General features: G+C 41.6%; 1 protein-coding gene across 6 annotated transcripts in view; it reads left to right on the forward strand.

The window, feature by feature from the left end:
- The window catches only part of opn4a (opsin 4a (melanopsin)), a 119,836-nt gene that overhangs the window by 82,471 nt on the left and 11,379 nt on the right, over positions 1–25,986 (forward strand). For all 6 annotated transcript variants that reach the window (XM_072583052.1, XM_072583054.1, XM_072583053.1 and 3 more), the window contains 4 exons: positions 847–1,018; positions 12,512–12,673; positions 12,821–12,928; positions 14,338–14,515. In XM_072583052.1, the coding sequence (XP_072439153.1) occupies positions 847–1,018; positions 12,512–12,673; positions 12,821–12,928; positions 14,338–14,515 (620 nt within the window). The remainder of the gene's footprint in view (positions 1–846; positions 1,019–12,511; positions 12,674–12,820; positions 12,929–14,337; positions 14,516–25,986) is intronic.

Consider the following 25,986-nt stretch of genomic DNA (forward strand, 5'->3'; position numbering starts at 1 on the left):
TCTGTGCTGTCTGACTCTATGATCACTCCAGGTTTCCTAAGTGAAAATTAATTCTTGATTATCCGAAAGCAAAAACATGCAAATGACCATCAAAGTTCACAGTCCTGGCCGTAAACCACATAATATGAAACAATCTTCCATTAACACACCAGAGGTTCCCTGCTCTCTTCCACAAACTGGATTGGGTCATCGTTCAAGAATGACTGATTGATCTACCTATTTTTTCTAACCGTTCAAAGACGTAACCCACACCCATAAGCGGCTAGTTTGAAATTCTAACTGTAAAAATGACAAATGTACAATCACAATGTAGAAGCCAAGACTATCTGTTTTTAGAGTTCTAACCAGTATTCTCTTTACTCTAATTTCTCCTGTTTAAATTTACTCTTGTTTTTTTTAAAATAAGATCTCTTAATCCTCATACCACTAGTCTTCATGGAATTGTGGATGAGTGCCACTCTCCTCGAGTCTTTCTTTCCCACTGAAATTAGTACTGACTGTTACAAAATATTTCCTTAAATGTATGGCCAATGCATCTCTACTAAGCTACCCTTAACCTAAATTCTCAGTTCGTGCTGGCCAACTCTGTCTTCATGCCCTCATAATTGCACATATTTAAGTTTACAACACTAGTCTTGACCAACCTTTTTCACCCTCAGATTGACCCAGACTGATTCTACATCTTGATCATTAGGATAAAGGTCATCTCTCACTCAGTTCTACAGAAATCATTGTTCTATTAGGGATGGACAATAAATGCTGACCAGTATACCAGAAATGAATAATAGAAAGTTATCTGCAAGTTGATTTACAGCATCTACATGTTGTTCCTGTTGTTGTATCTAGGTGCCTATGTGCCTGAAGGATTGATGACCTCCTGTACCTGGGACTACACAACATTCACCCCATCTGTCCGGGCTTATACCATGCTTCTCTTCTGCTTTGTCTTCTTCATTCCTTTGGGCATCATCATCTACTGCTACGTCTTCATTTTCCGGGCTATTCTGGCTACTAACAGGTCAGGCCTGCATGCTTTATAATGAGTGACTGCTAAATGTCTTTTGAATCCATGGTGGGGAGATTTTTAAGTAATACTAGGTGCCACTCTTCATCATTTGTCAGTTTTACTGTATCATTCTGGGAAGCTGGGCTCTGTGCTCTCAATCAATTGCAACTGCCCTGTCCACGTTGGCCACACTCTTTACAAATTTTGAGTTAAATTCGCAGTTGGACTTAAGAATTTCCAGACAAATTTATGACTGTATCTAAGAGTATGAGAAATGTGTAAGAAATCGGAGCCGGATTTGATTCCTTGATCCCTCCAGCTAATTCTTCCATTCAATGAGATTGTGTCTGATCTGTTTGTGGCCTTAATTGCACTTTCTCATCTGCTCCCCTAACCCACAACTCCCTTATCGATCAGATTTTGAACACAGATTCAAGCATATTCAATGACTCAGTTTCCATTGCTCTGTGGGATATAGAATCCTAATGATTCATACTTTGTAGTTTACATCATTTAGACATAGGATCTTGCCAGGAATTGGGTACAGAGAGGATATTCCCTCTTGTGGGGAAGAATAGAGTGAAGGGGAGTAGTTTCAAAATAACAGCTCTCCATCTTAAATTAGGGATGAGAATATTTTTTTTCTCTCTGAGGGTAATTAGACTATGAAATTCTTTTTCCTTGAGAGCTGTGAAGGCTGAATCATTGAATTTAGTCAAGGTTGAGTTAGGCAGCTTTTGATAATGAGAGAGGCAAGGGTTACTGTGGACAGCCAGGAAATTGGAGCTGAGATCACAGTCAAATTGGCCAGAATCTCAATGAATAGTGAAGCAGGCCCAAAGGGCTGAATGGCCTTCTGGCTTCCATGTCCCACGTTTCCATATTCAGATGCCCCTCAGGGAGAAGAAATCACTTCTTATCAACAACAAAATGGGAGACCCCTTATTTTGAAACTATGCCCCTAGTTCTAGATTCGCTAGAGGAATCATCTTCCCAGCATCTACCTTGTCAAACATAACCCCCACAGAACATTAGAACATTACTCATTCTTATAAACTCCTATGGGTATCGACTCACCCTGCTCAATGTTTCTTCATCAGGTAATCTCTTCATCCCAGGAAACATACTAATCAACATTCTCTTGACTACTTTCATAATAAGTATATCCCTACTTAAAAAGAGACACTAAAACTTTAAACTGTATTCTCGGTGTGGTCTCAACAATGCATTGAACAATTGTACTGACTTTTATACTCTGTTTTCCTTACAATAAAGGTCAACATTCCATTTATCTTCCTACTATGAGATTCATGTTCTAAGACACCCACATCCTTCTGTCCCTAACTTAAGTAAACCAAAACTTTGACATTCCAGAAACGTTCACTAACTCTCGGTAACTGAACCTGCAGCATCATGTTTCACCTTTAAATTATTGAAACTTAATTTACTTGTTTGAATTTCAACCTCAAGCTCATTCGATCTTTTCCCCCTACTTTATCGCAGTTAACAGCATAGTTAGTCTCTCAAGTCCAGGGTGTTGGAGAACACCCTGGATTTCAAATATCTGATTGTTCAGATTTCAAAAAACAAGGTTCTGTGAACTACAAACTGAACCAGTCACATAACATTGTTCATACTTGAAATATGTTGTCATCTCCCTCAAGTCTGTGACCAATAAAACTTGTAACAATGTACTCAGATTGATTTAATGATTTAATGTTGAAGACACAGTACACAATAAGTAGATTTTGAAGAGCAGCCACCAAGCCAAAGCATAAGCAAGGAATATAATTTTGCCACAATAGAATTCTAGCATTAAATTTAAGAAGGGGCAAGAAAGGCTCTGGGAATACAGGAACCCTAGCCTGAAGTCTCCATTTTCAACACAATCAGAGATCCTGGTACACACTGCATTCAAAATTGCTGAGATTTTTTTGAGATCTTTTTCATTTTGAGTTTCTAGTTTGCTGAAGATAATATTGGCCCAAACAACCTTAAAGTAATTTAAAAGAATGTTTATGGATGTTGTTTGTAAAAAAAACCTTGACACATTGAAGAGTGGCATCTCAGTTTTATGGAAGCAACTCAAATTGGGTTAGAGTCATAGAGATGCAAAGCATGGAAACAGACCCTTCGGTCCAATCCGTCCATGCCGACCAGTTATCCCAACCCAATCTAGTCCCACCTGCCAGTACTCAGCCCATATCCCTCCAAGCCCTTCCTATTCATATACCCATCCAAGTGTCTTTTAAATGTTGCAATTGTATCAGCCTCCACCACTTCCTCTGGCAGCTCATTCCATGTGTGAAAAGGTTGCCCCTTAGGTCTCTTTTGTATCTTTCCCCTCTCACCCTAAACCTATGCCCTCTAGTTCTGGACTCCCCCACCCCTCTATTTATCTTATCCATGCCTCTCATAATTTTTTAAACCTCTATAAGATCACCCCTCAGCCTCCGATGCTCCAGGGAAAACAGCCCCAGCCAGTTCAGCCTTTCCCTGTAGCGCAAATCCTCCAACCCTGCAACATCCTTGTAAATATTTTCTGAACCCTTTCAAGTTTGACAACATCTTTCCGATAGGAAGGAGACCAGAATTGAACGCAATATTCCAACAGTGGCCTAACCAATGTCCTGTACAGCCGCAATATGACCTCCCAACTCCTGTACTCAATACTCTGACCAATAAAAGAAAGCACATCAAATGCCTTCTTCACTATCCTATCTACCTGCGACTCCACTTTCAAGGAGCTGTGAACCTGCACGCCAAGGTCTCTTTGGTCAGTAACATTCCCTAGGACCTTGCCATGAACTGTATAAGTCTTGCTAAGATTTGCTTTTCCAAAATGCAGCACCTCGCATTTATCTGAATTAAACTCCAGCTGCCACTTCTCAGCCCATTGGTCTATCTGGTCAAGATCCTGTTGTAATCTGAGGTAATCTTCTTCGCTGTCCACTACACCTCCAATTTTGGTGTCATCTGCAAACTTACTAACTGTACCTCTTATGCTCACATCCAAATCATTTATGAGGAGAAAGTGAGGACTGCAGATGCTGGAGATCAGAGCTGAAAAATGTGTTGCTGGAAAAGCACAGCAGGTCAGGAAGCATCCAAGGAGCAGGATGCTCCTTGGATGCTTCCTGACCTGCTGCGCTTTTCCAGCAACACATTTTTCAGCTCTGATCTCCAACATCTGCAGTCCTCACTTTCTCCTAGCTGATTTTAACCTATTGCGAATCCTCTTGCAAGGGTGCCTTCCTTGAAGAAGCTCTCTTCCAAGAAGGGCTTATGCTCGAAATGCGATTCTCCTGCTCTCCAAATCATTTATGTAAATGATAAATAGTCAAGGACCCAGCGCCGATCCTTGTGGCACTCCACTGGTCACAGGCCTTCAGTCTGAAAAACAACCCTCCACCACCACCCTCTGTCTTCTACCTTTGAGCCAGTTCTGTATCCAAATGGCTAGTTCTCCCTGAATTCCGTGAGATCTAACCTTGTAAACCAGTCTCCCATGGGGAACCTTGTCGAACACCTTACTGCGGTCCATATAGATCACGTCTACTGCTCTGCCCTCATCAATCCTCTTTATTACTTCCTCAAAAAACTCAATCAAGTTTGTGAGACATGATTTCCCATGCACAAAGCCATGTTGACTATCCCTAATCAGTCCTTGCCTTTCTAAATACATGTACATCCTGTCCCTCAGGATTCCCTCCAAAAACATGCCTACCTCCAACATCAGGCTCACTGGTCGAAAGTTCCCTGGCTTGTCCTTACCACCCTTCTTAAAGAGTGGCACCATGTTAGCCAACCTCCAGTCTTCCAGCACCTCACCTGCCACTATCGGTGATACAAATATCTTAGCAAGGGGCCCGGCAATCACTTCTCTAGCTTCCCACAGAGTTCTAGGGTACACCTGATCAGGTCCTGGGGATTTAGCCACCAAAAAAAAGCATTTTAAATTGGTGCCGAGTTGCTTTATATAACTCAATTTTAGGTAACTGTGAAAATGACTTCGGCAAAATTGCCTTGAATCATTTACTGGTTACTCTGGTAAGACAGCAGTCCGTTTCTTACTAAATTGAATAAAGTGTATATATTCAAAAATGTTTAAAATATAGCTATTAATATTTTTGCATGCAAAAGAACCGTAATTGTTTGCAGCCTCCTCAAGCAAGATCACACATTTGACATTGACTCACTGTGGTTATTAATGCAATAAACGGGGAACATGGCTAGTGTTGTGAATAGAACCCGCTTCCAACAAATTTCATGCTGTATATAAAAGCTCTTTCCTGCTGGTTTCGTTAAGTTTTGCTAAAGGTATACACTGAAAGAGAAGCTTCACAAAGTGGAAACCGAGTAGGGAGAAGGTGATGTAACGGTCATGTTGTTGGACTAGTAATCCAGGACAATGTTCAGGGGGCATGGGTACATTAGTACAGCTGGAGAAATTTTAATTCAAATGAATAAATCTGGAAAATGATGCCAGTCTAAGTGATTGTTGTACATGAACCCACCTGATTCACCAACATCTTTCAGGAAAATAAATTTGCTGCCCCTTACCAGGTCTGGTCTATACATGACAGCCATGTGGATGATTCTTAACTGCCATCTGAAATGATCCAGTAAGACACACAGTTCAACAACAATTAAGGTTGGACAACAAATGCTGAACTCGCCAATGATGCCCAGACATCCCATGTAAGAATAGATTACTAAGTATAAAACCGCAGTGTTATACCAGGGCAAGGCTCCCACCTTGGGAGAAGTTTAAAAATCACTATCTCCTATAGTCGAGATATGTGAAAGAGTTATAAGGACTGTTCCAGAGAATCAGGGTCCTTAACCCCAACCCTATCTTCATGTAAAACATCAGGGGGTAACATCCGAATGCCTGCAAGACTTAGCATGAGGAGCCACATTAATTGCATTGAGGCAAGACTTCAACACAGTTCTTGGGAACAAGTCCCACCACAATGTTTTGTGGACCAAACAGCACCTGTTGGGAATGGTGGTCAGTACTAGGATGAGAAGCTGTTTCCAGAAGGGAGGAACCAGTTTTGACAGATCAGTAAAACTAAAATATTGCGGATTCTGGAAATCAAAAACAAACAGAGAATCCTGTAGAAACTCAGCAGGTCTGGTAGAGAGAGAAACAGAGTTAATGTATTGAGTCAAAAAGTGTGGTGCTAGAAAAACATAGCAAGTCAGGCAGCATCCGAGGAGCAGGATGCTGCCTGACCAGTTATGCTTTTCCAATGCCACACTTTTTGACTGCAATCTCCAGCATCTGCTGTCCTCACTTTCTCCTTAATGTTTTGAGTCCAGTATGGCTGATCTTCAGACTGATAGTGTCAATGTTCAGGAATCTCAGTAATGGGGCTGTGAGGGCAGGTAGGGGGTACAATTCCCCTTTTCTACCACTTATGTGGGGTTAGTTAAATCTGCCAATCCTGTCCAAATGACATTAACCAAGATGGGTAAAACTTGGCACTGGTGAAACAAGGGCCTGAAGTACCTACTAAATAACCTCTTAAGAGCCTCAAAAGGCACAAGTGGAGATGAGCTTTCCCTTGGCACCCCCCACATCCTTTACTGTAAAATGCTGCTGTATGATTTAATGACTTTTTGCCAGGGATAGGCAGGTAGATGGTAGGTGGTAGCAAAGACACCTTCTGGATATTACATACTGCCCCACCATGAAATCCACCAGCATTGAGGCATCAAATCCAGCCCATTAGCTGGTATAACTCTGGTGGGAAGTACTGTGTCCAGCAATAGAAATCCCACACCACTTTTCAAACCTTTATTTTGCCCTCTTTTCAGATTCATCATGTTTCCTGTTGATCTCATTGTTTTTAATAGTTAACTAGCAAGAGGCTTACAGAAAACCATGTACCAGACACTGTAACTTCACTTTTAATTAGGCTAGATGACACCAAAGTTTAGATACTTTTTCCTTATAATTATGATTGGATTTAAAATGCTTATTTTATTCCATGTGAAAATGAATCAAACCCTTTAAATCTTTCATGCTTGGACCATTTTTCACAACTCTTTGTTTTCAATGTCTACCTTATTAATTTAATTTGCATACCCTTAATCCTCATTGACTTCATTTCCAGCTCATTAACCACTCAGTCTCCAAAGTCCATGTCATGATTGTAATGAAGTCAGCCAGGTGGAGCTCATAGAAAATGAGTTCCCTGATTGGGGCTGTCAATCTGGTCCAATCAAGGAGCTCTGGCTGACAGAGGAGAACAAGAGTGTGAGGGATTCTGTTCATTCTAGTTATTATCAACATTATTGTCCCCTTGAGACTGATTACAAAACTTAGTGATATTGGACTAAGCCCCATTTTCTGCAACTGGATCCTCAGTTTCCTGAACCACAGGCCACAATCAGTGAAGACTGGGGACAATATTTCATCCTCACTAACACTCAACACTTGAGCCCCCAGGGGTGTGTACTCAGCCCCCTACTGCACTCACTGTATACACATGACTGCGCTGCCAAATACTAGATGAATACCATTTAAAAGTTCACTAATGACACCACCATAGTCAGTCTAATCTCAGATAGCAACGAAACAGACAATAGATGGGAGGTGGAAAACCTGGAAAAATGGGTGCACTGAGAATAACCTAACTCTCAATGCTGGCAAAACCAAGGAACTCATTATTGACTTTTGGTGGGATGTTACTCATGCCCCCCCTTACACATTAACAGCACAGTGGTGGAACGAGTGGAGAGTGTCAAGCTCCTGGGAGTGGTCATCCACGACAAGCTTTCTTGGACTCTTCATATGGACGCACTGGTTGCAAACGCCCAACAACGTCCCTTCTTCCTCAGGCAGCTGAGGAAATTTAGCATGACGGCGAATACCCTTGCCAAATTTTGTAGGTGCATTCTGTCTGGATATATCACTACCTGGTATGGCAACTGTACCATTCAAGATTGGAGATGGTTACAGAGAGTGGTGAACTTGGCCTGGACAATCACAAAGGCCAACCTCCCATCTATAGAATCAATCTACCAGGCCCACTGTCAAGGAAAGGCCGCCAGCATTCTCAAAGATCCATCCCACCCTGGCAATGTTTTTCTACAATGTCTATCATCAGGGAGAAGGTACAGAAGCCTGAACACATGCACCAGCCAGTTTCGTAACAGTTTCTACTCTACTGTCGCTAGAATACTGAATGGACTCACAAACTCTTAACATTTGCCTGTACCTGTGTTTTTGTTTTTGCTGCTGTTTACCTATTATTTACTATCTAGGCTACTTAACTCTGTGATCTGCCTGTATTGCTCGCAAGACAAAGCTTTTCACTGTGCCCTAGTACACCTGACAATAAGTTCAATTCAATCAGTGTCAAGGATACTCCGTGTGTAAGTAAAGGGTGACTTGATGACGGGATACTGGCCTCTGTGGAGTTATTTCATTGGCATTGAGAGAAAAGCACACTCCTAAAGACATTCGCTTGTAGTAGTCTTTTTTGAGATTGGGAGTAAGCATTTCTGGCATTATGCCATTATTTGGGAAGCTTGTTTTGTTTGATTCTGTTTTGAAGATTGGGCCCAGTATGTGGAAAGAATGCGTTATTTTTTCTGGGCAAATGACATTGGAGCAGATGAAAAGCAACAAGTCATTCTCCTGACAGCTTGTGGACCTGCAGCCTTTTCAGTTACTAGGAACCTAACTTTCCCTGAGGCACCTTTCAAGAGTTGACAGATTTAGTTAAGGAATATTACAACCCCAAGGCTCCTCTAATTCTGAGGTACTATTTGTTTTGCTCGATGATTTAGGGAAATCCATGTCAGGATTTTTGACTTGGTTCAGGTGATTGGCAGATCTATGTGATTTTGGTTTAACCCTTGATGAGCTGCTGAAAGACTGTTTGGTATGTGGTATTAATAGTGCAAAAGTGCGTACTAGCTGAAGCCCAATTGGGCTTCAAACAGGCACTACAACTGGCTTTGTCAAAAGAAAATGCAGCAAATGGGGCATATGTATTTCAGGGTAATCTGATGGAAGTAAACAACATCGCCAGTCTGACTGAGCTTGGGGAACACCACTTGAGTGAAGGCAATTGTGTGGCCTCATTCATGACAGATCCTGACCAGAGTGACTCTGGGTCAGCCCACAACAAAACAAGGCCAAGCCTCAGCCAAATGGTTAAAATTTTCTTCAAGGTGTGGCTGGTAAGCCATTGCAGTTATTGCCAGTTTGTGGACTTGTGACGGCAAAGAGTCCCACTTGACCTAAATTGAATAAGAGAACATATGGGCTGTTTTCCAGGAGAGTGCACACCCTGGAAAGTCCACCTCCATCTGTTTTGGAACAATTAAATTTCTTAGCAACATGCAAATCAGAACCAAAGAAAATAAACATCTGGTCACCCAGTTATAAAGGAGGTCAATACCGCCATTTCAATGATCGCAGGATTCCAACCCTTAGGATTACCCAAGATCCCCGCTTCTAGACTGAGAACCTATACCAGGGAACCTTTACAGATTAGGGGTGCAACTTCTGTTCTGGTCTCTTATGAGAAGCAACTGGTTCAGTTCAGTTGCCACTAATTGTAATAAAAGGCTCAGGCCTCAGGCTTGTGGGGTGGAATTGATTGAGAAAGATTCACCTTGATTTTTCAATTAGAAAGTGACTGCCAGAGCGAAGAACAGTTTGTGGAATGGGCAGCACTAGTCTTACCAATTGTGAAGCGCAACGGGTCGCTTTACCTTTGTGGGGATTTTAAGCAGGCAGGTTTTTGCAGCTGGATAAATACCCAATCCCTCACATAGAGGATTTATACACAAAACTGGCTGGGAGTAGTGGGGGGTGGGGGGGGGGGGGGGGGAGCTCTTTCCTTCATGAAGCCGGACTTGAGCAAGTTGTGGTTAGATGAGGATTCCCAGAAATATGTATAATTAATACCTATAAGGGTTTGTACCAATATATGAGAATGTCTTTGAGGTATCATCACCCTATGCAATTCTTCAGCAGATGATTTCTAAAGGTCTACCCAAGGTTGCAATTTATCTAGATGACATGCCAATAAGAGGGAAGACCAATGCCGGACACAAGACATTGTTAAATGAGAGAGACAGTTTACTTCAGGGGATGAAGTTTGGTGTCAGAAACACAGGAATAGCCCTCCATGGCAAGAGACATGGTGGACATGAGGTCTGGTCCAGTAATATATAAAATTCGGGTAGATGAGATGGTCCTTAACAAGCATGTGGACCATATGATAACTACAAACTCTCAAAAGATGAGGAGCAAAACATGCCCAGCTCATTGACAGCCTTTCCGACTGTTCTGGAACCTGTGGGTTCTCCCTCTCCATCAAATATTGAAGATACCTCAGAATCTGAGGTGGACACAGTGGATGTTGCCTTTGCCTCAATGCCTTTGCTGTCTGAAGAACACAATAAATTTCTTCCAAGCTACTGCAGGCACAAGAGGCAAACTACTGAGTATTATAAGCCGCTTGTATCAGAGGCAGAGTTGGGGTAACCTGACCCAGTGCAAAAACACCGCAAGAATAGCTACAAAAAAAGAGAACCAGCCTATGTCCTAGGACTCAGAGGGGGAGGGATGTAGTGATTGTAATGAGGTCAGCCAGGTGGACCTCCTCACACATGAGTTCCCTGATGAAGGCTGTTAATCTGGGACAATCAGGGAGCCCTGGCTGACAGATGAGAACAGGAATGTCAGACATCGTGTTCAGATTAGATTAGATTAGATTAGATTACTTACGGTGTGGAAACAGGCCCTTCGGCCCAACAAGTCCACACCGCCCCGCTGAAGCGCAACCCACCCATACCCCTACATTTAACCCTTACCTAACACTACGGGCAATTTAGCATGGCCAATTCACCTGACCTGCACATCTTTGGACTGTGGGAGGAAACCAGAGCACCCGGAGGAAACCCACGCAGACATGGGGAGAACGTGCAAACTCCACACAGTCAGTTGCCTGAGGCGGGAATTGAACCCAGGTCTCTGGCGCTGTGAGGCAGCAGTGCTAACCACTGTTGGATCAGTATCAAGGACTGTATACATGTAAATAAAGGGTGACTTGGCGATGGGACACCAGCCTCTCTGGAGTTATTTCAGCTAATTTTGTTTATTTTTCATTTCTTTCAAGGGAACTGGATTCTTTTCAGCATGAATAATCTGGATCATTCATTCATGCTGACATTTACTGCACATTATCATGTTCTACTTCCACCTCATTGGAGAGTACAGATGTCAGAGGGAACATGTTACCACCATAAACATAGTGCAGCAATTTCGGGATCTCTCATTTCATTAGTCCTTATATATGGCTCTGCAACTGAAACACGCAATGGTAGATTGATTCAAAGCTCAGTTCACAGCAGGCTTAATTTTGGATGGTTAACTCTACAGAAACTTAAAACATTTGCCTTGTGATGTCTATAATGATGATTAATCTGCACTTTAGGAATGATCAGGCTCACATCCTTTCTTTGACACGTGAATAAGTACATGCCAAAATAAGAGGAAGCTTTGGAGGTCCTCATATCTGTTCTATTCTTCAATGAGATCTAAGCTGAAGAGCAACAATTCTACAGAGCTGCCTTCTCCCCATATTCTACAATACTTTTGCATTACAGAAGTCTAATCACCTCAGCTTTAAAATAAAATTTCTACCACCGCTTGAAGAGAATTGCAAGCTTCTAGCACCTATTGTGGGTTGAGATGTTTCCTTATTTTACTTCTGAGAGGTCTGATTCTAAATTTGAGGCTATATTCTTAGTTCTAGACCTCCTGACCACTGGAAATAGGCTCTATCAACTCTTTCTGTTCCATTGAGCATCTTATGAATTTTAATCAAATCAATCCTTAACTTCCATATTCTAGGAAATGCAACCCATGTTTATGTAATGAATCCTCTTAATTTAACCCTTTTGAAACTTACATTACAGTCCCACCAAGCCCCATATTGCCTTCCTGTGCTGTGATACACTGAGCTCTTCCTAACAATTCCAGTTGTGATGTAACCAGGGCTTTATATAGTTGAAGCATGACTTCTACCCTTTTATATTCCATTCCTATCAATATAAAGATGAGCATTTTCTGTACTTGTTCATGACTCTTACACTTAATGCAGGTTACTCTGAGCATTCGTCTCATTTTTCCCAATCTTCCCTATATTTTCCTCTTAATATCTTGGAAACTGATAAAAATCATATCTCAACTTTTCCAAACTTTTGGGGAACACAAACAACCCTTATTTTTTAATCTGTCCCAGAATTTATTCCTTAAGAGTCTAGCTATTAGTCTGGCTATGCTGAACTCTCTCCATGGCTAATACATCCTTCCTCAGATGTGGTGGCTGGAACTGCTCACAGTGACTCCAGGGTAGTCTAACCAGGGTTTTGTTCATTATGACAGCATGTCTTCTACCTTACACTATGCCGTTAATGTTCCCATTTTGGATCGTTGACTTAAACCAAGCAAACCCTTATTTTGAACAGGGATGTTGAGAAAATTGGAGGAAACACCAACAAGGAATCCCGAAGACGATTTCAGAGGATAAAGAATGAATGGAAAATGGCCAAAATTGCTTTGATAGTCATCCTCCTTTACGTCATCTCCTGGTCCCCATATTCCACGGTAGCCCTCACTGCTTTTGCTGGGTATGTACACGTACTGTTGAGTTGTATTCCTGCCAATGTCTGGAACTCCTGGGGTGAATTTATCCTCCAATCTTCGTATCTATCTTAAGTGATCGCATGTTCCACGTTGATATTTAACTGGCACCTGATTGCTTTCTCTATTTGTAGGTATGCCGATGTCCTTACACCCTATATGAACTCTGTTCCAGCTGTAATTGCTAAAGCCTCAGCTATTCACAATCCAATCATCTATGCTATCACTCATCCCAAGTACAGGTACGTTTTTTCAAAATACACTTCTTGTATTCCAATAGGGATGATGGTACAGAGAGCAATAGGATCCCATAATGGCCTTGTTAGTAGATTCGTAAATCTCCACTAGTGATTGATTGGAAAGAGTTTTAATCTGACAACTGAAGTTTAAAGATTCAAATTTAGATTTACAAAATGCAATAATCTAGAAATAGAAAGGAAGGTTCTTTAAAAACCAACTAGTTTACTCATGTCCTTTTGAAATGGAAGCATGTCACCCTTACCTTCTCTATATGTAACTCCAATCACCACTCCAGTGTACAGCGAAACCTCGATTATCCGAATTTTGGATTATCTGAACAAGATCGCAAGGTCCCATTGCTTGGCTAAACTTATCCGAACATTCGATTATCCGAACATTTGATTATCCGAACAAAATACTCCCCATCTGTGTCGTTCAGATAATTGAGGTTCTTCTGTAAATGACTCTTAATTTGATTTGAACATATAAGATCCTGAAGAGTCTTGACAGGATGGATGTGGGAAGAATGTTTCCTCTTGTGGGTGAATCGAGAACAAGGGGTCACTGTATAAAAGTAAAGGGTTACCCATTTGAGACAGATAAGGAGAAATTCTTTCCCATAAAGAGTTGTGAATTAGATTAGATTAGATTACTTACAGTGTGGAAACAGGCCCTTCAGCCCAACAAGTCCAAACCGCCCCGCCGAAGCGCAACCCACCCATACCCCTACATCTACCCCTTACCTAACACTACGGGCAATTTAGCACAGCCAATTCACCTGACCTGCACATCTTTGGACTGTGGGAGGAAACCGGAGCACCCGGAGGAAACCCACGCAGACACGGGGAGAATGTGCAAACTCCACACAGTCAGTCGCCTGAGGCAGGAATCGAACCCAGGTCTCTGGCGCTGTGAGGCAGCAGTGCTAACCACTGTGCCACCGTGCCGCCCGAACTGTCTTCCTGTAAAGGCAGTGGAATATGTTTTAGGGCGGGGATGGGATAGATTCTCAATAAGAAAGAGACTGAAGGTTATCGTGAGTGGATGTGAATATGGAGTGATCAGATCATGACCCTAACGAACAGAATAGGCTCAAGAGGCCAAGTGGCCAACTTCTGTTCCTAATTCATATTTTCATTTGTAACTCCTCCAAAATGTCCTGGGAAGCCATATAGTTGCAGGAAAGCCTTATACACTAACCATGCAGGAGGTTAAAAAGGCGGGGTGAGTAGGGATAGGCAACAAACGCTGGTCCGTCCAGAGATGCCCATAGAATTGCATTTTAAAAATATAGCAAATGTGTTCCAATAAGATTCCAACCAATATAAAGGCTCAGAGGTTTGGTAACTTAGTTCACCATTTTCAATTTCAGTTCAATTAACTTGTTACCCTTATTGTTCTTCACCTTCAGAGCTGCCATCGTGAAATACATTCCTTTCCTTGGATGTTTATTGCGATTGTCTCGTAAGGATTACAGGTTAGCGAGCAGCTACTTTTCCACCAGGCAATCCACCATGACCAGCCAAACCTCTAACTCAAGTGGAAATCTTCGGCCCAAGAGTCGCATGTCTGCTTCTGATAGTGAGTCGGTAAGGAAATACAGTTTAGTCAACACTAGTTCTTGAGAGCCATACGAACAAGAGTAGGCCATTCAGCCTTCAGGCCTCCTCTGACATTCAAGTAGATCATGGTTAATCTGTGCTTTAACTCCATTTATTTGACTTAGGTCAGTATCACTTTAAAACCAACCCTTCAAAAATAAATTAATTGAACTTTTTTGAACCAATTGATAATGGGTGTTGTGCGTCTGTTTAATTTGCATTATTAGAGTCATAAACCTAGGTGTCAGCTTTGGTTCAGGTTCATGAGTTAAAGGATTGAGCCAATAATCTAGGCTGATATTTTCCTGATAGAGTTATGTACTGTTGGAGGTACTGCCTTTCAGATAATACATTAAACTGAGATGTCGTTTGGTGTCTTTGGTAAACGCAAACGATTCCATGACACCATTTCAAGACATGGGCAGGAGACAGTTCCCCAATGTATCAACAATATTTATCCATTAATCAACATCCTTTAGACAGGTTACCTGGTAAATTGTCTCATTATTCACAACAGGGCCTTGAGTGTTTTTTGTAACATAAATACAACTGTGACTGCATTTAAATAGAAAATCTACTTAATTGTGTGTGAGGAAATTTGTAATGGCTGAGGCTGTAAAAATGCACTTTGTTGGGGGGGTGGGGGATCCAAGATGGCGGCGACCCAGGAAGTCTGAGTCTCTAGTGCTCCTCCCAAGACTTGAGCAAAGTGGGTCACCCACCCCCACCACACTCACCAAATCATTTATAATAGTTGTTTGATTTAATTAGTTGTTTAATATTAAATTTAAACAATCTAATATTTAGTAAAAATAACCAAAGGGAAGGGAGCCCGCAGCTCTCAGCAAGCAGGACCCCCTCCCCCACCCTCTCTAGCTGCAGCAGAGGCGTCCACAGCCACCCCGGGGGACTTACCTACAGTGACAAGCCTTGTAGAGATGATCTCCAAACTGGATGCGAAGATCGACGCTTTTATTGAAGAATCCCGAAATCGATGGGACTCACTCTCGGCCGCGCTGCAGAAGCACGACCAAGACATCCAGGAAATCGAGCGCCGAGTCAGAGGGGCGGAGTTAAAGGCCGCGACCTCCAAAACTACAGCTCAATCGGCCGTGGACCAGGTCCGGACTCTCGAACAGCAAGTCCGGACCTTAGAGAATCATATTGATGACCTCGATAATCGAGGTCATCAAAAAAATATTCGTTTGCTGGGCCTTCCCGAATGGGAAGAGAAGGCCAGCTTACAGCGTTTCTCGAGCAGTGGCTGCCACAGCTTTTAAATCTGGAGGCTGGATCAGGCCAGGTAAGGGTAGAATGGGCCTACCGGGTCGCAATACGCGGGCCCGGCTCGAACCAGCGTCCCCGCCCGGTCCTGTTCCGGCTGCAGAGCTATAGGGAGAGGCAGATACTCCTAGAAGCTTCTAGAAATCTTGGGAAAGACCCCCAAGCTATGATCTATAAAGGATCCAAGATCATGTTATTCCAGGACTTTTCTCCAGTTCTGGTCCGAAAGAGGAAGGCATTCAATGAGGCGAAGAAGCGTTTAAGGGACTTAAATATTCAGTACTCCTTACGCTACCCAGCGACGCTATGCTTTAACCATGAAGGATCCGTGTATAACTTCGAAAAGGCTAAGAAATTCTTGGACTCTCTTAGATAAACTGTAAGAGATAATGGATGTTGGTTTGCCTTCCCCCCTGCTTTGGTTTATATCCCCCCCTTTTTTTTTCTTTTTTCTTACCTTACTGTTTAATATTATCATGGGGGGTGGGGAGAGGGATTTGATTTTCTCACCCCCTTGGGGTTGTTTTCTTTTATTATTTTATGTATATATGTGGGTTTGTATGTTTGTGTGTATGTGTATATACATATATATAAGCTGGGGGGTTTGGTTGGTGTTGGTGGGGGGAGGTGGTTACCTTATTCTATTTTACCTCTGACTTTAGGAGCGGGGTTGTTTCCCCTTTATTATTTTGTATTATTATATTTAATTATTATTTGTTGAGGTTGTAATTTTATAGTTATATGTTTATATATGGTATTAACATTACCAAATATATCCAGGTGTTGGTATGGGTGGGGGTAGGGTGCTCACTGTTAACTCGAGCTTTGTATTATATCTGAATTCTCCTCATTCTATTGAAGAGCGCCTGGGTCAAGGGTGGGGCATTGGTTGGGAGAGGATATGATGGACTTTTGGAGAGGAAGTGACACCCCCTGGGAACAAGGGGGAAAATCTCCACTTAGATACGTTTTATATTTTTTTTATTTAGAAATAGTTTTTTATTATACTGTTGTGAGTGTATTAGAGAGCCTTTATTTTTGTAAATTTTATATACGCTATGCTCGGGATGTTCTGGATAGGGTTTCCCCTCCCAAGGGGTTTCGGATTTGCCCAGATGATTATGGTTGATCAGTCGGTTAAGTGGTGCACCTGGAATGTCAAGGGCAGTAGTTCGCCAGTCAAAAGGAAAAAAATGTTATCAAATCTTAAGAAAGAAAGAGTTGATATAGCTCTCCTACAGGAGACACACCTGTCGGATAAAGAACACTTGAAATTACGATAGGGTGGATTTGATCAGGCCTTTTTTTCTTCTTTTAGCTCAAAAAGCAGGGGAGTTGTTATTCTTGTTTGGAAGAATTTCCCTTTCAAAATCCTAAATCAGATAAAAGACGAATCTGGGTGATATATTTTGATTAAAGCCCTCATAAATGGAGAGGAATATGGGATTTTAAATTTGTACTGCCCCCCGGCACACCCCTTTAAATTTATAACGGAAGCCTTTTCAAAATTGATGGCTTTTGGTGCCCGTCATACAATTATAGGGGGAGACTTTAATTGTATTATGGATCTGGAAATAGATAGGATTCCCAAGAGTACTGCAGGAGTATCTCCCAGATCTAGACAATTGGTGGATTTGAACAAAGAATTGGGATGAGTAGATGTATGGAGATGTCTTCATCCACAGGGCAGAGATTTTTCTTTCTACTCCAATCCACATAAATGTCATACCAGAATTGATATGTTTTTTGCCCCCTCGATTTTTTAAAATTCCATATCATCCTGTAAAATAGGTAGTATAGCAATTTCTGACCACGCTGCTGTATATATGGAAACTAAGGCGAGGAACAATGGGACATCCCCTCGGCATTGGCATATGGACCCCTTCCTAATGAAAGATAGTAAATTTGTAAAGTACTTCTCTCAAGAATTTAAAACTTTTTTAGAACTTAATTCAGGTACGGCTAGCAACCCATCAATGATGTGGGAGACCATCAAAGCTTACACGCGAGGTTTGATCATCTCCTACTCAGCGACCCAGAAAAAATTGAAGGGAGAACAACAGCGTCTGCTTGAAGCTCGCTTAAAAGCAGCTGAAACAGCATACACTGATAGACCTTCTATTATTAAATTGCAAAGGATTACGGCTCTTAGGACAACTCTAAACACTACGCTTACTCAAATGGCTAAGAGGGAAATATTATTTGCAAACCAAAGGTTATATGAATATGGCGACAAACCGGGTAGATACTTAGCATTTCTTGAAAAGAAAAAAAAGGCCCCTCAGACTATTACGTCTATCAAGGAAAGTATGGGTATTTTGACTCATGATCATAAAAAGATTAATGCGATCTTTAGAGAATTTTATTCTGAGTTATATAAATCGCAGGATTGTGAAGATAGGACTAGGAGGATGCATTTGACCTTTCCGGGCCAAACTCTGGAACAGGTATTGGTCCGAAATGCTCCTCCAACAGTCTAAGAAGTACTTGATGCAATTAGGCAACTTCAGAGCAGTAAGGCACCGGGCCCAGATAGTTTTCAAGCTAAATTCTATCAAGAATTTACAGAAATATTGGCTGGTCCACTTATGGACATGCATAACTATGCATATAGTCAGGGCTGTCTCCCGCCTTCGCTGAAAGAGGCAAATATCTCTCTTATCCTTAAAAAAGGAAAGGATCCAGAAGATTGTACGTCATACAGACCAATATCCTTGCTAAATGTAGATTTTAAAATCCTTTCTAAAACGTTAGCACTGAGACTAGAAAGGGTACTGCCACATATTATAAAGGAGGATCAGATGGGGTTTATTAAGGGCCGTAGATCATCCAATAATATTAGAAGGGTTTTGAATATGATTCAAGCCTGTCATCAGGGAAAGATACCAGGAGTAGTAGTTTCATTAGACGCGGAAAATGCATTTGAAAGGGTTGAATGGTCATATTTGTTTTACATATTGGAAAGGTTTGGCGTTGGACAGGTGTTTACCAAATGGGTCTCAACATTGTATAGTGATCCCAAAGCAGTTGTGGTTACCAATGGATTAGGTTCGGATAGCTTCAGTGTGGATAGGGGCTGCCGTCAGGGATGTCCTCTCTCGCCATTGTTATTTACGCTAATAATTGAGCCACTAACAGAAGCTATACGGGCTGATCCTAATATAACGGCCCCGAGGATTGGTACAGGTAAACATAAAATTACCCTTTATGCAGATGATGTTCTTCTGTTCCTCAGTAATCCTCTGAAGTCCATACCTCGCCTAATCCAAGTTATTAATACATTTAGCGCATTCTCAGGCTATAAAATTAATTTTTCAAAATCAGAGGCTGTGCCAATGGGTGGCCTTGCTATGACACCCCATTTAGTGGACGGATCCCTTTTTCCCTTTCGTTGGTCCCTGGAGGGCTTCTTATATTTAGGCATTTTTATTACCCCAGTATTTGGTCAGTTGTATAAGGCTAATTTTGTGCATTTACTGGAAAGGATAAGGCAGGACCTCCAGCGATGGGGAGACCTTCCAATTTCCTGGTTGGGTAGAATAGCATTAATTAAAATGAATGTCCTGCCCCGTCTCCTATATCCTATGAGAATGCTTCCGGTGATGCTGCCGAGGATGGCTCTACGTAAATTATATGGCTGGCTGGGTTCCTTTATCTGGAATCATAGACGGTCCCTCATTAAGCTGAAGAAGCTACAGCTTCCACAGACAAAGGGAGGATTGGACTTCCCAGATTTTAGGAAATATCAGTTAAGTTCCCTATTAAGTTACATAGCTGATTGGGTCTTGTCTGATCCACAATCAATCTGGTTGGACATCGAGGCCTCTCAAGTAAAATACCCACTTATTAACCTTTTATTTTCAGACAAGAGGAAAATCATTACAGGTCATTGTAAAAACTCTATAATACTAAACACAATTAAGGCTTGGAATATAATGCGGCAAAATGAGGTTAATTCACATAAAACATCCCCCTATGCACCGATAGTGGGAGCATAGGGATTCCAACCAGGGTTTACAGATGCCACTTTTAAACTCTGGAGATCCAGGGGTATGTCATGTCTAGGGGACCTATTTAAGGATGGGGTCCTGATGTCTTTTGATCAGCTGCATCAGAAATTCGGATTACCTAATGGAGACCTCTTTCGATACTTCCAAATTCGAGATTATATACAGAAGAAGACTACGTTATTAGATAGTCTCTATAAATCAGATGAGAATGTAGTGTCCTACGACCAGTGGGGGTATCTTCTGTCAGTACTATTTATCATTTACTATATGATGAAGTATTGGGAGATATGGACAATCTGCTTAAACATGGGATCAGGATTTGGGACTAGAAATCTCTATTGAAACGTGGAATGATATTTGGGAAAACTATCTGTAGAAGATAGAAGAATTACTATCTGTAATAGAACTCAGTCTATCCAGCTGAAGATACTTCATAGGGCCCATATAGCACCGGTTCGATTGGCAAAATTTAAGGCAGGAGCATCTCCAATGTGTCCCAAATGCAAAATAGAGGTGGGCGCTCTTGTACATTGCCTATGGACCTGTCATAAGATCTGTAGATATTGGACTAAAGTAGCAAGTACCCTGACAGAAATTCTAGGAACGGAAATTAAAGTGGACCCTGCATCTCTCCTTTTGGGCTTTTCAAACCTTCCCTCCCTGGACATGTACGGGAAGAGACTATTTTCTATTCTCTCTTTCTGTGCAAGGAAAAATATTTTGGTTAACTGGGTGGCTGAGGGCCCCTCTGGACTTTCAAATTGGCACAGATTAATTATGGAATATATTCCCCTTGACTTCCTTACAAATATGGTGCACCGAAAGACCAAATTATTTTATAAAATATGGCAGCCCTTCTTGAATTACATAAATACAGATATTTCGGCTATCCTAACAAGGGCTTTTATTTAATTGAGATTACAAACCTGGCTGGTCCGGGGCCCCTTAGGAGAGGAATCCCGCACGAATACGGGTTTTATTACATCTAATGTTAACACATTCCGAGCATGTAAGAGATTTAAATATACACTCTGGTTAGTTGTAGGTTAGATTAGTAGACAGTTGAGTTTTGTTTCTTTTTCTTTTTCTGTATTTTTTTCTTTTGTTAAATTTTGGCTATTGTATATTTGATTTAATTGTATATCAATGTTTGTATATGAGAGTTTATTTTTGTAAACTTGTAAAAATGTGAAATTTCTAATAAAAATATCTATAAAAAAATGCACTTTGTAATCTAAGAAATAAAACTCATCACTTTGTGGTGCTAAACTTGAACACAGCAGAAAAGAGATGTTGCTGAAACTTTGCACCTTGCTGACATCAGGACAAATACAAAGATGCTAAATTTCAAATTATCATAACAATTTATACTGCAGTAGAGAAGGGAGCTGAGGGCTATTAAGTGGAATCTGCTTAAACAAAAATTTGTTATGGAGAAGGCAACAGAAAGCAATAGATTCCCCAAGTTCTGATTCAAAAAAGATGGAAGGGCCTGAGTATTGAAGGTCTTGAATGTTCCTTTCATTTGCAGAGAATGGGTTCCTATAGTATGTGGCAAAATAACTAAAAGAAATAGGAATCAATGAAGATGTAAATTGAGCTGTCAGTTGTCTCCTGGTTTACGCATGAAATAAAAATTAACCAAAGCATTGTTTTAAAAACAGTGGGATAAATTGAGTTTTTTGTTTGGAATATACTTAGTCCCTCAATAGGGGAAATCAAATGTGGAAAAGAAAGCTCAAATCCTGAATAGAAAAACCTTCAATTTTTATAGACTGACAGATTTGGGCTGGTGCTAAAGCAAGCTGCATCAAATATAATATTGATGTTTAATGAGATTGTACAGGAATTTTAACCAGCCATGACCTTTTTATTAGATTTAAAGAGACAGTTGCACTTCCAAATAACATGACTGCTTCAACACACAGCATCCACAGTAACCTGGAATTCTCAACACCAACAGGGAAAGGTCAATGAGTTACATAACGCACATCAAAGCAGTACATAACAAAGAGTAAAACTTGAAAATAGCCTCCCTTCAAGAGAGGGTAAAGTGTAGTCAAGTAAAGCCTCTCACCAAACAGTGTGAGCAGATGCAGGTTGGAAATACACGACATACTGATAATAGCAGAGAGACATTTTAAAATCCAGGTTAAACACACACTTCGTGAATTTACATGAAAAATGCTGTTTTCATGAACCGATTTCAAATGATTTAAACAAGTCTGTGACATGGGCCATGACCAATATCTTTACCGACACCTACCCTTTACAAACACATTTGCCCACACTGATTGCTTATGTATCATCATGATCAGCTCATTATAAGCAATTTTAAACCACAACATCACTTTAAAAAGCATCGATTTGCGTTTATTCCTTGCTCAGCCAAAAGATCTCTTCCAACGAATGTAGCCAACCCAGTTATCTTTTAAAAATCATTCACAATGTATTAGTTTATGCAAGGATATTTTTATTCTTAACACTCCCAGTGCATAGCTACATATTATAGAGATTGGATTTACACTCCTGTGGTCCTCTGTTCAATAACATTAATGGATGAAAGTAATGGAAGCATGAAACTGAATTTCTAATATACATTCTCAATGTGTGAAGCACATCACCAGGTAAAGTTAAACATTTGCCCAGAAAATCTCATTCAAAATTCATGGTTTGCAATCATGGAGCATTATCCCCCCCCCCCCCCCCCCCACCCCCCACCCCACTCCCCTCAACCACAATGTTTGCAAAGAGTTTGACACAGTCAACATTACTATAAGTACCTTGCGAGGAGGTTGATATCTATGGAATTAATTTTTTTTAATCATACATAGGATGTAGGTGATGGTGGCTGGACCAACATTATTTGTACATGTCTGGTTGATCTTGAGAAGGTGGTAGTGACTTTTTTGAATCTTTGGAGTGTATTTACAAACCCCTCCCCCCACTCTCCCTTTTATGCCCACAGTATAGGCGCTATCTAAGGAGCCTTGGCTCTGCAGCTTGTAGATGGTACACTCTGGTATTACTGTTCATCAGAGTTAGAGGGAGTGATTGTTTGTGGATGTGGTGCCATCAAGCAGGCTGTTTTGTCTGGACAGTGTCAAGCTTTTTCAGTGTTGTGGGAACTACACTCATCCAGGCAAGTGGGGAGTGCCTGATTTGTACCTAGTAGGCTTTGCAGTGTCAGGAAGTGAGTTACTCCCTCCAAGATTCCTAGTCTCTGACCTGCTTTTGTCGCCATAGTCTTTATAGGGCTGATCTAGTACCATTTCTGGTGAGTTATATGTTGATAATGGTGATGCTTTGAACATCAATGGATGATGGTTTGATTCTGTGTTGGAGATGGTTATTACCTGGCACTGTGTGGCATGAATGTTACTTGCCACTTGTCAGCCTGATTATTGTCCAGATCTTACTGCATTTGGCAATGGACTGTTTCAGTATCTGAGGGGTCATAAATGATGCTGAATATTGTGCCATTAACAGTGAGTTTCCTCACTTCTGACCTTATGATAGTGAGAGGATCACTGATTCAGCAACTGAAGATTGTTGGGCCTAGGACACTGCCCTGAGGAACTCCTACTGTGATGTCCTGGAGCTGAGATGACTGACCTCCATCTTCCTATTTGCCAAGAATGACTCCAACCACCAGAGAGTTTTCCCTGATTCCTATTGATTCTAGTTTCGCTGGGAATCCTTGAAGCCACTATTGATTGAATGCAGCTTTGATCTCAAGGACAATCACTCTCCAGGACTGGCCTCTCTTCACTCTCCTACCAAGGATAACCAATTTGGAGCTCTTCCCCTTCCGTATCGACATTCTAGAACTTGATAGAGTTCATCAGCAGATAGCTAGCTTCTCCAGTGTGGTCTGGGTCTTCACCTCATCCCCATTCATTCTACTACTCTTACATAGTTAGACTCCTTGTTTGATATCCTGACCTGGATAAGACCTGATGTCTTCCAGCTCAAGATTAGGAAGAGCAAAACCAATGTCTTAGCCCCAACCTCCAATGCATAGCCTTCCAGTATCTTTCATAGACATCCAACATTGTGTCAGTTTGAACATATTCAACATGACTTTGGAATTGTATTTGTCCCAGAGGGGAATTTCAGAGCCCAGAGTCTTTTCAGCACAATGATAATCCCCTTGCACCATTGCCCTGTGTCATGTTCTCTGTTGCTGAAGCCCTTATATATTCCTTCAACTCCTCCAGCTTCTGTAACTTACAAATGTGCATTGTGCCCCATCCCACTATAGAACATAGAACATAGAACAATACAGTCCAGAAGAGGCCCTTCGGCCCACGATGTTGTGCCGAACATTTGTCGTAACTTAAGCACTCATCCATGTACCTATCCAATTGCCACTTAAAGGTCGCCAATGATTCTGACTCTGCCACTCCCACAGGCAGCACATTCCATGCCCCCACCACTCTCTGGGTAAAGAACCTACCCCTGACATCTCCCCTATACCTTCCACCCTTCACCTTAAATTTATGTCCCCTTGTAACACTCTGTTGTACTCTATCTATTCCTCTGATCATCTTATAAATCTCTATCAAGTCACCCCTCATCCTTCGCCGTTCCAATGAGAAAAGGCCTAGCACTCTCAACCTATCCTCATACGACTATTCTCCATTCCAGGCAACATCCTGGTAAATCTTCTCTGCACCCTCTGCAAAGCTTCCACATCTTTCCTAAAATGAAGCGACCAGAACTGCACACAGTACTCCAAATGTGGCCTTACCAAGGTCCTGTACAGCTGCAACATCACCTCATGACTCTTGAATTCAATCCCTCTGCTAATGAACGCTAATACACCATAGGCCTTCTTACAAGCTCTATCCACCTGAGTGGCAACTTTCAAAGATCTATGAACATAAACCCCAAGATCCCTCTGCTCCTCCACCTTACTGTCTAATCCTCATTAGCTTTCATTCTCCAACATGTTCGTTGTTAGATCCTACCTTTGCTTCTACTCAAATGATCTCAGTCATTTCCTCTGGGTTTGTAACTTTCTCCAACCTCCCAAACAGTAAGCTGGTGCAGTCTCCTTTTCTTCAATCTTGAATTTAGGACTGTCACTCCTGTTGATCTTACCCACTGCACATTCCCTCCTTAAATGTTTTCATCTCTATCTCTTCCTTAGGAACCTCCTTCAGCCAAGAACCAACCTTTAGCTGAGCACTTCCCAGAAGGAAAAAGTATTAAAATTGGTATTGATCTTGGTCGGACCTCTTTTGTACTTTTTTATGGAGCTTCAGTTTGATCGGAACATTCATGTCCAAGCATTACTGTTCTTTAATGGTTTTTCCCTCTGGGTTTGTCACTTCTCTTTTGCTGTCTCAGCATCTGTTGTCCTTGCATCAATTCTGTAAAGCACCTTGGGATTCTTTTTACATTAAAGTCGTACACAAATGGAAAATGTTGATGTGTGAGTGAGTTGTCCTTCTTTTGCCCTCTGAGAAACTATTTAATTTCAACTGGCTGTTTTTCCTTGATGATACAAGTACAATTGAGTGCGATGATGCCAGTCTATCTTGCTCCTGATTGCTTCTCTTAAGGAGATTCCTTCAGAAAGATTGAAGGCTAAAAATTGGTCTGTGCCCATTTTTGCAATTTGCAACCAGCTGCTTCCAGTGAGGCAGACAGTGCCTGATCAAGGCATGCAGCTGCATTGCTGGCTGCCCCCAAACTCAAAGTCATGGGGAGGAGTGGGACTGGCAGTGGGAGCTTGTGTTGTGGAAAGACTGTTCTAGCCTACCCTCCAGCTCTTAATACCGTCTGTCCCTCTTGAAAGAAGCTTGCACTGAATAAATAGAGGCTATTCCTGGCTGCTGGTACTGCAATTGTCAACAATTAGGAACAAAGAAAATGGACCTCCAGGGCAGAGAGAAAAACTTCCTTAGCTCATGGATGTTGAACTAGAGTTCTTGATCATGGAGGAAGAGAGACGGAGAGCGGTCATGTTTCTGTGCCGTTGTAGAGACAAGTAAGGACACTATTAAAAGATGCTCTCCAAAAGGTATAGAACTAGTTGGCCAGGGAAGTTAAACCATGGTGTCTGCTTCAAAGATCTGGTTGCAGTGCTGGAAACAGTTTAGTGGCCTCACGTGGGTGGTCAAGGTCACTGAGTATGTCTTCAGAGGACATTGATTA

The sequence above is a fragment of the Chiloscyllium punctatum genome, chromosome 13 (assembly GCF_047496795.1).
Source record: "Chiloscyllium punctatum isolate Juve2018m chromosome 13, sChiPun1.3, whole genome shotgun sequence".
NCBI classification, from domain to species: domain Eukaryota; kingdom Metazoa; phylum Chordata; class Chondrichthyes; order Orectolobiformes; family Hemiscylliidae; genus Chiloscyllium; species Chiloscyllium punctatum.